This window comes from Lepidochelys kempii, chromosome 2 (genome assembly GCF_965140265.1).
Source record: "Lepidochelys kempii isolate rLepKem1 chromosome 2, rLepKem1.hap2, whole genome shotgun sequence".
Lineage (NCBI taxonomy): Eukaryota > Metazoa > Chordata > Testudines > Cheloniidae > Lepidochelys > Lepidochelys kempii.
The window spans coordinates 100,354,955-100,369,285 of NC_133257.1; the positions used below are offsets into that span (position 1 = coordinate 100,354,955).

The 14,331-nt window shown below is 43.2% G+C and overlaps 1 protein-coding gene across 1 annotated transcript in view; it reads left to right on the plus strand.

Annotated features, from left to right (window-relative positions):
* C2H18orf63 (chromosome 2 C18orf63 homolog) overlaps positions 1 to 14,331 on the plus strand; it is a 37,699-nt gene continuing 23,368 nt past the window's right edge. Inside the window, exons 1-4 of the mRNA XM_073329629.1 lie at positions 1 to 378; positions 1,123 to 1,201; positions 3,497 to 3,553; positions 4,763 to 4,874. Coding sequence (XP_073185730.1) covers positions 245 to 378; positions 1,123 to 1,201; positions 3,497 to 3,553; positions 4,763 to 4,874 — 382 coding nt within the window. The 5' untranslated portion in view covers positions 1 to 244. The remainder of the gene's footprint in view (positions 379 to 1,122; positions 1,202 to 3,496; positions 3,554 to 4,762; positions 4,875 to 14,331) is intronic.

Below are 14,331 nucleotides of genomic sequence, written 5' to 3' on the forward strand. Positions count from 1 at the left end.
TCATCCACTGATGGGGAAGTAGGGAAAAGGAGAAGGGACCTGTGAATGCCTCCACCAGCTCGGGATCCCTCTTCTCATGATTTTTGAACACTTGGGTTGGCATTACTGTTTACTTATTCAGCTTGCATGTGACTCTGCTGAGGTCCACAATATCCTAATAATAGTCTCCTCTTTTTGATAATGAAGCAATATTTTTCTTTTATTAAAGACTAAGCTGCTGAGTTGGGACAGTTAACAAAATAAGATGAATGACACAAGACACCAGTCGCTGTTCTTCGTCAGTTTGCCTGCATTACAAAAGCTCTGTGCCATTAAGGTTACACTGAGTTCTAAATTGGCAGAAAATGAGGTTAGGAATACACAGATGAAGATTTGCAGGTAAAGGCAAATAACGGTTGGCATTCTCAGAAGTAATTTTTTAAAGTATTTCAGTAGTAGTAGTAGTAAACTGTAACAGGATCCGTAAAGTTCCTGACAGTTATGACATTCATACATATTACAGAATACATTTTTTCCCTGTAGCTGTTCTAGTAAGGTACATCATGATTATTTTTTTTTAAAGTCAACAATATCCTTTATAGCTTGTAAAGTGTTCAATTTTAAGTCACTTGTCATGCGTGAACCACTGAATTAGTAAGGGAATAATAAAAGATTCAAAGTTAGTCCATAGACCTATGCGAAGTCCTGGAACTCTTTGAATGCATCACCTAAGATATTATAGTGTTTTACAGAGGTTGAGGTGAGGAATAAAGTGATAGTACTCTCCCAAAAAGCACACTCACCTTCCCAACATACTCCAGTTACCATGCCTACTCTTGTTTTTGTTTCACATTTACCTTCCCACTTTCTGGGAGAGCGTGAGTGCCAATTCTGAATGTGGATTTTGTTTCTTCTCACTAAGGTCTCCAAACAATGATCAGATAACTGTTTGTGACTGACCAGTCTGGGTGGGATGTGACTCAGTAACTTGAGCTATCCAGCATTTTCTGCTGAACTACTGGAAAATATAGTTAAGTTTTAGGAAAATATAACTAAAATAAAGGTAACCTAATGCTGAGATGTCAAGCCCAATTTAGAGGAAATTCACTTCAGAATTAATTTTGAAAAGTTTTGTCTTTGTAGGCAATTGTTATTTCTTCATCAAGATATCCTTTCCTCACCTGTCCCTGGAACACTGAATCAAATTTCAGTTGTAATGGCGGTCAGTAATAAAATTTCTGATACTTACAGTATTTCTATCTGCATATTCCAAGTTGTGTTGTTAGCAGAACTACTATAAGTAAATTGATACAATTTAAATATGAATTGTTAATGCAAAATATGTAAATTAACACCAATAATGAATGTGGCATATTATTTCTTCCATGGAAGAAATGTCACTTTGAAAGGACAGTGGTAAGTAATGTGTATCATCACTTCATATAGAGAAGTACAGTGAAATGTGCCTTAAGTGTTGAGGAGGAGTGAAATCCTGGCCCTACTGAAGTCAATGGCAAAACTGTTGACTTCAGTGGGTCCAGGATTTTACCCAAAATATTTGGCAGTGCTTTGGGAGTGTCTTTTTCATAATAAGGTCAATCTCTTAATTTTCACTGTAAACTAAATTACGCAATTATTTAATGTTAAATACTACTATATTTTATAAAAAGAAAAGGAGTACTTGTGGCACCATAGAGACTAACCAATTTATTTGAGCATAAGCTTTCGTGAGCTAGAGCTCACTTCATCGGATGCATTCAATGGAAAATACAGTGAGGAGATTTATATACACACACAACATGAAAAAATGGGTGTTATCATACACACTGTAAGGAGAGTGATCACTTAAGATGAGCTGTTACCAGCAGGAGAGCGGGGTGGTTGGGGGGGAGGGGGAAGAAAACTTTTTGTAGTGATAATCAAGGTGGGCCATTTCCAGCAGTTAACAAGAACATCTGAGGAACAGTGGGGGTGGGGGAATAAACATGGGGAAATAGTTTTACTTTGTGTAATGACCCATCCACTCCCAGTCTCTATTCAAGCCTAAGTTAATTGTATCCAGTTTGCAAATTAATTCCAATTCAGCAGTCTCTCTTTGGAGCCTGTTTTTGAAGTCTTTTTGTTGTAATATTGCAACTTTTAGGTCTGTAATCAAGTGATCAGAGAGATTGAAGTGTTCTCCGACTGGTTTATGAATGTTATAATTCTTGACATCTGATTTGTGTCCATTTATTCTATATTATGTATTTTTAAAATATTGTGCCTGGTGTTTTTAAACTATCATTCACTTCACATATTAATGAGCTAGTTCTTATAAAACAAAGATGCTATTGGGCCAGGCCTGACATCTAACACTGGAAAAAATGACTTTATTTAATTTATGTATTCACTTTTTAATGTGTTAAAAAGATCTCTCTCATATCAAGATGAATATACAAAATCGAATAAAACATACACATGTTGCTCCTAAACAGCAAAAATTGGACATTGCTGAAAACTTTTCCATGTAATTTAAATTGTATTTTTTTCCTATATAAATACCGGACAGTTTGTTTGTCACTTAAAAAAAAATCTGTCCTCCTTCCCCAGTGCCATGAGCAGAGCCTCAGAAACTGTGGTGGGAAAATATAATGGGACCCTGCATGTCATGAGTTGCACAGAGCTGTACAAAAACCTAGAGCCAGCCCTGTGGGAAGACATTTTCATCCAACTGCATTAATTAAATATTTTATTTTGGTCATTGGTTAAGGACAAAGGAAAATAGCTCTTCCCTGCTGACCTTGAGAATGCAGTTATCAGCCAGGGAAGAGACCCACAGCAGCCATCCTGGGTCCATTATGGATCTTTTCAGTCACCAGCCCCACTTCAGGATAGCTGAGGTAGTTTCAACGCAATTTTATTATAAATTTCTGCCATAGTGGGTACTGGTTCATGAGTAGGACTTGTAGACTCTACAATAATACAAAACCCCCACCAATAATAACAAAAAAATTAAGAAAAAACGAGGAGTCCTTGTGGCACCTTAGAGACTAACAAATTTATTTGGGCATAAGCTTTTGTGGGCTAGAACCCACTTCATCAGATGCATGGAGTGAAAATACAGGAGCAGGTATAAATATATAAGAGGATGGGGGGTTCCTTTACCAAGCGTGAGGTCAGTCTAACGAGTGAAATCAATTAACAGCAGGATACCAAGGGAGAGAAAATCTCTTTTGAAGTGGTAAGAGAGTGGCCCATTACAGACAGTTGACAAGAAGGGTGTAACAGTAGGGCGAAATTAGTATTGGGGAAATTAAGTTTAGGTTTTGTAATCTCTAAGGTGCCACAAGGATACCTCGTTGTTTTTGCTGATGCAGACTAACATGGCTACTACTCTGAAAAAAATTAAGACCAATAGATATCAAGGACTGGGCTCTGGAAGAATGGTTAGTACAGAATGTGGTAAGGCTGCACCAGTAATTGTTGAATACTCCTTTTAAGTTCAAAAGGTTCAGATAATTCTTTTGTTTTTCTTTAGATATCTTTTTACAAAACAGGAAAATGTCAGGCTTTTGTACAGAAACATGGAGCTACAGTAAGTGATTCTTCACACTGTTACTTATTCATTGTTGCCAGTACTTGTGATCCCAGTCGTAAAAACTGATATTTTTCATAGTGCTTGCAATTCCCATTCCAACAGAAAATCTCCCCCCTACTTAAATTTTGCACAAAATGTGTATGCCGTGTATTATAGGATTGGCTTACAGTACCAAATAATGCAAAGTACAGAAAACTTTGTGAAGCCCTGTCAATGATCTGTTTTTGTTTTGTTTGCAGTGTATATTGTTACACTGTTGTGCTACATTGCCTGTGATATAACGTTTGCGTTTGTATGGCTGAGTGTGGACTTTCAGAAACTGCTAAGTAGGAAGACAGTAGTTATAATCAAAACCAAGTTGTAATCATGCATGTGCATCTTCACTGTGGCCTACTTTTCTTTGTTCTTAGATGTATGACCTTGCATTTGACTGTATAAAAACACCTTTTGTTCAGATGAACCCACCTTACCAAATGATCTATGTCAAATTGTATAACTAATCTGACGCCATCATTATTTACCAGTCTAGCATTTTTTTTGTCATCTGAAAAATTTATTAATTATTTTATATGGTCTTCCAGCTCACTGATAAAGGTATTGAATAGCATTGGACTGAGAACAGATAGGACCTCACTAGAAACATCCTGTTTGAGAGATCAGCGAACCAGTTTTTAATGCATTTAGTATAGGCTACATTGATTTTTGTCTAGTGCTATTTTTTTAACATTGTCATGTGGGACCAAGTCACATGTCTAGGTATATTTTGTTAACACAATTATCTTTATCAACCAAACTTGTGATCTCATCAAAAAACATCCTTGATCTCGGGCTAGACAGGCAACTGGGCTTGATATATGTGCATGTTGGGAATCACTGGTCAGAGTTTGGAATGAGATATAAACAATATCCACTGAAAAGTACTATATATAACTCATTCAGTCATTCCTTTCCCCCCAACCTTCTGACCCTCCAAAAACCCATAATGCATTAGAATGCACCTTAATGTTGTCCAGTAAAATGCAAAAGGCCAAATCCCAATCTGTTGCAGTTCCCAGTTATAATAAAGGGTACAGGTGCTCAGCATCTCTCAGGATCTAGCCCAAAATAACAGTATGATTATCTTTTATAAAACCTTGATTTAATTACTTTAAAATCTACTTATTATATAATTATTTAAAACTTTTTTCCTTTGGTTATTATTACTAGATTGAGGCTCCAGAGAGAATTGGCCCAGCCATCCTTCAACTATGTCTCTGTTACACACTTATAACCAGACTTGCCCCCAGCTGGAATAAGGCTGGTCATCTGTTGGTACAAGGTATCTTACTCAACTGGGTCAGAGTCTGACCCTTTGACTTTCAGTACTTTATTATTTTTTAAATTATATTTGCCATGCATATGCTGCCTACTCTTTGATTATTAGTCTTACGTTTTTGTTTTTGTATTTCTATGATTGTTTCTTTATCCCAGTTCAATTTTTTAATGAATAATATAAAAGGACAAGGAATTCAAATTTTCTGTCTCCCCTCTCCTTTGTGTAACTGATTTAATAAGCATTTAAATTGACCATAGTATATTCAGTTAATTTCAAAACCAAATTTTGCAATACAGCAGATTTATGAAAATACTGTAAATAGGTTTCAAAATCAGCTGTTGTGTTTCACAGAAATTGCACACTTCACTTACATAGGATGAAAGTGACATGCTTTACGACCATGCCTTTCCACCAAGTTTCATGAGGCTAGGTGTTGTTGTTCTTACCACCTAACAATGTTTCCCCTACTAACTGAACAAGGTGAGAAGAGTGGCAAATCAGCAAATGTAGAAAACTGGACACCGGTGGATGTGGTTCTAACACAATCACATGCTATTCATCCATTAAAGAAATTGTATGGATTTATTCTACAGTATAAATTGGGATAAAAATGTGTTTTTCTGTTTTAGTTCCAGTCTTACTGTTATCAGACTTTTTTACGTTATTTTGAATCAGTTTTTCTTCATTGACTATCTTCAAAACAGATTTACATCCCTTTAAAACCAGTGTATTCAAGAAAAAGAATTAATAACAGAGGGCCAGATCCTCAGATGGTGTGAAATTGGCTTACTTTTATTGAAGTAAACCTTTAGCACCTACAGTGTTCATTCTGGGGTGTGTAGCCTATAGGAGGAGGATGCTACAGTAGTTTTATATTTCGAGGTTACACTGTATCTTGTTATGTATAGGTATGCTAATGAAGAGTATTCAGGTCGGCTCTTTCCTCCTTCCACCAAGTGCGCTGCATGTGACCTAGGCAGAATGTTTCCACAAGCTTTCCATGGCCAAGGGGCATGGGCAGCTGGTTGGTATGAGGTAGAGTGGAGACAAAGTACGCACTAGCCCTTCTTCAACCAGTGTGGGAAGCACTATCCAGCACCTTTATTCCCAACTCTTCTGGATACTTTCTGAGACATTCTACCCATCTGTTGTCAGTGGCCCCTCTTCATTGGAATCAAGGCCACTATTTGGTTCTTAATTTCATTGTATCACTTAGGGTATGTCTACACTACAAAATTAGGTCGAATTTATAGAAGTTGATTTTTTTAGAAAGCGATTTTATATAGTCGATTGTGTGTGTCTCCTCACTAATGCACTAAGCACATTAAGTCGGTGAAAGTCATCCACAGTACCAAGGCTACCATCTACTTTCGGAGCATTATACTGTGGGTAGCTATCCCACTGTTCCTGCAGTCTCCGCCGCCCATTGGAATTCTGGGTTAAGCTTGCAATGCCTCATGGGGCAAAAACATTGTCACGGGTGGTTTTGGGTACATGTCGTCAGTCGCCCTTCCCTCTGTGAAAGCAACGGCAGACAATCGTTTCGCACCTTTTTTCCGTGCAGGCGCCATACTGCTTTCAGCAGACGGTCCAGTAGCCCTGCAAACAGTCGCCGTCATCCACAGCTTCCACTGCTACTTTGCTCTCCTGATGCTATGAATCCATCTCGCAGGTCCTCTATATGACCATTGTCATCCACCACTTCCGCTGGCACTCTGCTCTCCTGGTGGTCTTGCAAGGCTGCTTCCGCTGCAACTCTGCTCAGCTGCTCTTGTCTCGCCATCCCACGGCAAGCGTGCAGCCCACTCAGCTGTTATGTCCTGACAGCAGGCAGTGGAGTAGGTCTGCAAAACTGGTCATACAACCACCGCTTCCCCTGGAACTCTGCTCTCCTGCAGACACCATACCATAGCAAGCATGGAGCCCACTCAGATCACCGCAGCAGTTATGAGCATTGTAAACACCTCATGCATTATCATGCAGAACCTGAAAAAGCAGGCGAAGTGGTGGCGATGGCAGCGCAGGGATGAGGACATGGACACAGACTTCTCTCAAAGCACGGGCCCTGGCAATTTGGCCATCCTGGTGGCAATGGGGCAGGCTCATGCCATGGAACTCCGATTCTGGGCCTGGGAAACAAGCACAGACTGGTGGGACCACATAGTGTTACAGATCTGGGATGATTCCGAGTGGCTGTGAAACTTTCGCATATGTAAGGGCACTTGCATGGAACTTTGTGACTTGCTTTCCCCTGCCCTGAAGCACAAGAATACCAAGATGAGAGCAGCCCTCAGAGTTCACAAGCGAGTGGCAATAGCCCTCTGGAAGCTTGCAATGCCAGACAGCTACCGGTCAGTCTGGAATCAATTTGGAGTGGGCAAATCTACTGTGGGGGCTGCTGTGATCCAAGTAGCCAACGCAATTACTGAACTGCTGCTATCAAGAGTAATGACTATGGGAAATGTGCAGGTCATAGTGGATGTCTTTGCTGCAATAAGATTCCCTAACTGGTGGGGCAATAGACAGAACACATATTCCTATCTTGGGACCAGACCACCAAGGCAGCCAGTACATAAACCGAAAGGGGTACTTCTCACTGGTGCTGCAAGCACTGGTGGATCACAAGGGACATTTCACCAACATCAGCGTGGGATGGCCGGGAAAGGTGCATGACGCTTGCATCTTTAGGAACTCAGGGTGTTGGATCATATTAAAGAAGTTCTGTATTAAAATCACAAATGAGTTTGATACCCTGAAATTTAAACTCTGGGGAATTACTAATTAAGAGGTCTCTTGGGTTTTGGTACTGTTTCTCTCCCTCTGTGTGAAAATTGCAAGTTGTTAATTGTGTTAGTACATTCTAAGGGTATGTCTACAGTACAAAATTAGGTCGAATTTATAGAAGTTGGTTTTGCAGAAATCATTTTTAAATAGTCGATTGTGTGTGTCCCCACACAAAATGCTTTAAGTGCATTAACTTGGCGGAGTGCTTCCACAGTACCGAGGCTAGTGTCAACTTCTGGAGTGTTGCACTGGCGGTATCCTACAGTTCCCGCAGTCTCTGCTGCCCATTGGAATTCTGGGTTGAGATCCCAATGCCTGATGAGGCAAAAAACATTGTCACGGGTGGTTCTGGGTACATGTCATCAGGCCCTCCTTCCCTCCCTCTCTCTGTGAAAGCAACGACAGACAATCGTTTCGCACCTTTTTTCCTGAGTTACCTGTGCAGATGCCATACCACGGCAAGCATGGAGCCCACTCAGCTCACTGTCACCGTATGTCTCCTGGGTTCTGGCAGACACGGTACTGCATTGCTACGCAGCAGCAGCAACCCATTGCCTTGTGGCAGCAGACAATACAATAGGACTGATAGCCGTCATCATCATGTCCGAGGTGCTCCTGGCCGCGTCGGTCAGGAGCGACTGGGCAGACATGGGCGCAGGGACTACATTAGGAGTGACTCGACCAGGTCACTCTCTTTAGTCCTGCAGGCAGTCCTATTGTACCATCTTCTGCCGAGCAGCCAAGAGATGTGGATGGCTTGCAGTCCTTCTGCACCGTCTGCTGCCAGCCAAAGATGTAAAAGATGGATGGAGTGGATCAAAACAAGAAATAGACCAGATTTTGTTTTGTATTAATTTGCTCCCCCCACCCTCCATCCCTCCGTGAAGTCCTGCCTGAAATACGAGAGGGAGGGATAGCTTAGTGGGTTGAGCATTGGCCTGCTAAACCCAGGGTTTTGAGTTCAATCCTTGAGGGGGCCATTCTGTGTGACAGTTGTTTGTTTCTCCTTGATGTAAAGCCACCCCCTTTGTTGATTTTAATTCCCTGTAAGACAACCCTGTAAGCCATGTCATCAGTCGCCCCTCCCTCCGTCAGGGCAACGGCAGACAATCGTTCCGCGCCTTTTTTCTGTGCAGATGCCATACCATGGCAAGCATGGAGCCCACTCAGATCACTTTGGCAATTAGAAGCACATTAAACACCATGCGCATTATCCAGCAGTATATGCAGCACCAGAACCTGGCAAAGCGATACCGGACGAGTAGGTGACGTCAGCGCGGTAACGAGAGTGGTGAGGACATGGACGCAGACTTCTCTCAAAGCACGGGCCCTGGCAATGTGGGCATCACGGTGCTAATGGGGCAGGTTCATGCTGTGGAACGCCGATTCTGGGCCCTGGAAACAAGCACAGAGTGGTGGGATGGCATAGTGTTGCAGGTCTGGGACGATTCCCAGTGGCTGCGAAACTTTCGTATGCGTAAGGGCATTTTCATGGAACTTTGTGACTTGCTTTCCCCTGCCCTGAAGCGCATGAATACCAAGATGAGAGCAGCCCTCACAGTTGAAAAGCGAGTGGCAATAGCCCTATGGAAGCTTGCAACGCCAGACAGCTACCGGTCAGTTGGGAATCAGTTTGGAGTGGGCAAATCTACTGTGGGGGCTGCTGTGATGCAAGTAGCCAATGCAATCAAAGATCTGCTGATATCAAAGGTAATGACCCTGGGAAATGTGCAGGTCATAGTGTATGGCTTTGCTGCAATGGGATTCCCTAACTGTGGTGGGGCCATAGACGGAACCCATATCCCTATCTTGGCACCGGAGCACCAAGCCGGCGAGTACATAAACTGCTAGGGGTACTTTTCAATAGTGCTGGAAGCACTGGTGGATCACAAGGGACGTTTAACCAACATCAACGTGGGATGGCCAGGAAAGGTACATGACGCTCGCATCTTCAGGAACTCTGGTCTGTTTCAAAAGCTGCAGGAAGAGACTTTATTCCCAGACCAGAAAATAACTGTTGGGGATGTTGAAATGCCCATAGTTATCCTTGGGGACCCAGCCTACCCCTTAATGCCATGGCTCATGAAGCCGTACACAGGCAACCTGGACAGTAGTCAAGAGCTGTTCAACTACAGGCTGAGCAAGTGCAGAATGGAGGTAGAATGTGCATTTGGATGTTTAAAAGTGCGCTGGCGCAGTTTACTGACTCGCTTAGACCTCAGCAAAACCAATATTCCCACTGTCATTACTGCTTGCTGTGCGCTCCACAATATCTGTGAGAGTAAGGGGGAGACATTTATGGCGGGGTGGGAGGTTGAGGCAAATCGCCTGGCTGCTGGTTATGCGCAGCCCGGCACCAGGGCAGTTAGAAGAGCACAGGAGTGCGCGGTGCACATCAGAAAAGCTTTGAAGACCAGTTTCATGACTAGCCAGGCTACGGTGTGACCGTTCTGTTTGTTTCTCCTTGATAAAACCCCCGCCCCTTGGTTCACTCCTCCAGCCGCCTCAGCATTGAATCCTGTCTCCTCTCATCACGCTGTGGCCACCTTTCAGCTTCAGCCCTCTCTTCAGCCTGCCACCTCTCCTCCCGGTCATTTTGTGCTTTCCTGCACTCTGACATTGTTTGCCTCCACACATTTGTCTGTGCTCAGTGTGGGTGGACAGCATGAGCTCAGAGAACATTTCATCTCGAGTGCGTTTTTTCCGCCTTCTAATATTCACTAGCTTCTGGGAAGGAGAAGATCCTGTGATCCTTGAAACACATGCAGCTGGTGGAGGGGGAAAAAAGGGACAGTAGTATTTAAAAAGACACATTTTATAGAACAATGGGTACACTCTTTCACGGGAAACCTTGCTGTTAACATTACATACACAGCACATGTGCTTTCGTTCCAAGGTTGTATTTTGCCTCCCCCCACCACATGGCTAGCCCCTCACCCCTCCCCGTGGCTAACAGCGGGGAACATTTCTGTTCAGCCACAGGCAAACAGCCCAGCAGGAACAGGCACCTCTGAATGTCCCCTTAAGAAAAGCACCCTATTTCAACCAGGTGACCATGAATGATATCACTCTCCTGAGGATAACACAGAGAGATAAAGAACGGATGTTGTTTGAATGCCAGCAAACATACACTGCAATGCTTTGTTCTACAATGATTCCTGAGTATGTGCTACTGGCCTGGTGTGGTAAAGTGTCCTACCATGGTGGACGGAATAAGGCTGCCCTCCCCAGAAACCTTTTGCAAAGGCTTTGGGAGTACATCCAGGAGAGCCACAAATGCCAGGGCAAATTAATCATTAAACATGCTTGCTTTTAAACCATGTGTCAAATATAAAGGGAAGGGTAAATCCCTTTAAAATCCCTCCTGGCCAGAGGAAAAATCCTGTAAACGGTTAAGAAGCTAAAGGTAACCTCGGTGGCACCTGACCAAAATGATCAATGAGGAGACAAGATATTTTCAAAAGCTGGGAGGAGGGAGAAAAACAAAGGGTCTGTGTCTTAGAATGGAGTCTTGGAACTTAGTAAGTAATCTAGCTAGGTATGTGTTAGATTACGATTTCTTTAAATAACTGAGAAAATAGCTGTGCTGAATAGAATGAATATTCCTGTCTGTGTGTCTTTTGTGTAACTTAAGGTTTTGCCTAGAGGGATTCTCTGTGTTTTGAATCTAATTACCCTGTAAGGTATCTACCATCCTGATTTCACAGAGGTGATTCCTTTACTTCTATTGAAAGTCTTCTTGTAAGAAAACTGAATGCTTTTTCATTGTTCTAAGATCCAAGGGTTTGGGTCTGTGGTGACCTATGCAAATTGGTGAGGATTTTTACCAAACCTTCCCCAGGAAGTGGGGTGCAAGGGTTGGGAGGATTTTGGGGGGAAAGACGTGTCCAAACTAAGTTTCCCAGTAAACTCAGATAGAGTTTGGTGGTGGAAATCCAAGGGTAAAATCATTTTGTACCTTGGGGAAGTTTTAACCTAAGCTGGTAAAAGTAAGCTTAGGAGGTTTTCTTGCAGGTCCCCACATCTGTACCCTACAGTTCAGAGTGGGGAAGGAACCTTGACACCATGTATAGTATTTTAAAAGGTACACTCACCAGAGGTCCCTTCTCCGCCTGGCAGGTCCGGGAGGCAGCCTTGGGTGGGTTCGGGGGGTACTGGCTCCAGGTCCAGGGTGAGAAACAGTTCCTGGCTGTCAGGAAAACCGATTGCTCTGCTTGCTTGCTGTGAGCTATCTACAACTTCATCATCATCATCATCTTCCTCCTCCCCAAAACCTGCTTCTGTGTTGCCTCCATCTCCATTGAAGGAGTCAAACAACATGGCTGGGGTAGTGGTGACTGAACCCCCTAAAATGGCATGCAGCTCATCATAGAAGCGGCATGTTTGGGGCTCTGACCCCGAGCGGCCGTTCGCCTCTCTGGTTTTCTGGTAGGCTTGCTTCAGCTCCTTAAGTTTCACGCAGCATTGCTTTGGGTTCCTGTTATGGCCTCTGTTCTTCAAGCCCTGGGAGATTTTAACAAATGTTTTGGCATTTCAAAAACTGAAACGGAGTTCTGATAGCACGGATTCCTCTCCCCATACAGCGATCAGATCCCGTACCTCCAGTTCAGTCCATGCTGGAGCTCTTTTGTGATTCTGGGACTCCATCATGGTCATCTCTGCTGATGAGCTCTGCATGGTCACCTCTGCTGATGAGGTCTGGCCAGAGTGGCAAGCTGCAGGTGACCACGCAAACAGGAAATTGAAATTCAAAAGTTTGCAGGCCTTTTCCTGTCTACCTGGCCAGTGCATCTGAGTTGAGAGTGCTGTCCAGAGCAGTCACAATAGAGCACTCAGGGATAGCTCCCAGAGGTCAATACCATCTAATTGCATCCACAGTGCCCCAAATTCGACCCGGCAAGGCTGATTTAGGCGCTAATCCCCTTATCCCCTTGTTGGGGGTGGAGTAAGGAAATCGATTTTAAGAGCCCTTTAAGTCCAAAAAAAAAAAAAAGGGCATCATCGTGTGGATGGGTGCAGGGTTAAATCGATTTAACGCTGCTAAATTCGACCTCAACTCGTCGTGTAGACCAGGGCTAAGACAGAGTCTGTTCTCAAAGCAATTCTTTGTAACAACAACTACTCACACAGAGAGAGACTCAAAGCAATACTCTGTAACAACAGAATCAGCACCCAGAGACTCCCCGCCCTTTTGTTGTATTCATCTTGCTTTGTTAACAATTGTGATTAAAATAGAGATAGAGGATGTATGTGGATTGATGCTTGGTGTGGATAATAACTGAATGATCAGGGAGGTGCCAGCCTAAGAATCCAGTGTCCATCGGCTGAGTAAGCGTCAAGTGGAAAGAACTAGAGGACCCCCGGAGGGCAGACTGGAATCCACCCAACAGCCTCAAGGATGGGAGAACCAAAGAACAAGATAACATCTGGCAGCACGGAGCCATCAGGAATGTGATATCTGCTGATTGATTCAGCAACAGCATGATGAAGCAATTCCCATAGACTGGAATAGGAAGAAATTCCTATAAAAATGGACTCTAGAAAGTGAGAACTTTGGGGTCTGATTCTGCAAACCAACTTCCAGGAGCATCAGATGTGCATCTGACAAGGCCCTGCTCCCTCCTCATGTCCAGGCCACCTGGCCAGTGGCTTGGCATGAGCAACTCTAAGGCTGGTAACTATGATAACAACCTTGCAGAACCTGTGTGTTCGTGTGTGTGTGTGTGAGTGAATGTGTGAATAAATATGAAATTGAATAGAATGTTATAGCTATAACTAACTACTTACTATGATTCTTTCTGTATTCACAATAAATGTGGCATTTGGCCTTTTCCCCTTTAATAAGATCCTGCTGGCTTTTATTTTATTGGTATAACAAGGGCTGTTCGAATAATTGCAAGAAGGAACTTAATTTTCAGACCAGAAAATTACCACTGGGGATGTTGAAATGCCAATAGTTATCCTTGGGGACCCAGCCTACTCCTTGCTCCCATGGCTCATGAAGCCATACAGTGGAAGCCTGGACAGTAGTCGGGAGTTGTTCAACTATAGGCTGAGCAAGTGCAGAATGGTGGTAGACTGTGCATTTGGAGGTTTAAAAGCGCGCTGGCGCAGTTTACTGACTCGGTTAGACCTCAGCGAAACCAGTATTCCCATTGTTATTACTGCTTGCTGTGTGCGCCACAATATCTGTGAGAAGAAAAGGAGTACTTGTGGCACCTTAGAGACTAACAAATTTATCTGAGCATAAGCTTTCGTGAACTACATCCGATGAAGTGAGCTGTAGCTCATGAAAGCTTATGCTCAAATAAATTTGTTAGTTTCTAAGGTGCCACAAGTACTCCTTTCTTTTGAATTTCAATTTCCTGTTTGCATGGTCACCTGCGGCTTGCGGATATAGACTAACTAACACAGCTGCTACTCTGAAACCTGTCAGTATCTGTGAGAGTAAGGGGGAGACATTTATAGTGGAGTGGGAGGTTGAGGCAATTCACCTGGCCCCTGATTACACGCAGCCAGACACCAGGACAATTAGAAGAGTATAGCAGGGCACCTTGCGCATCAGAGAAGCTTTGAAAACCAGTTTCATGACTGGCCAGGCTACGGTGTGACAGTTCTGTTTGTTCCTCTTTGATGAAAACCTGCCCTCTTGGTTCACTCTACTTCCCTGTAAGCC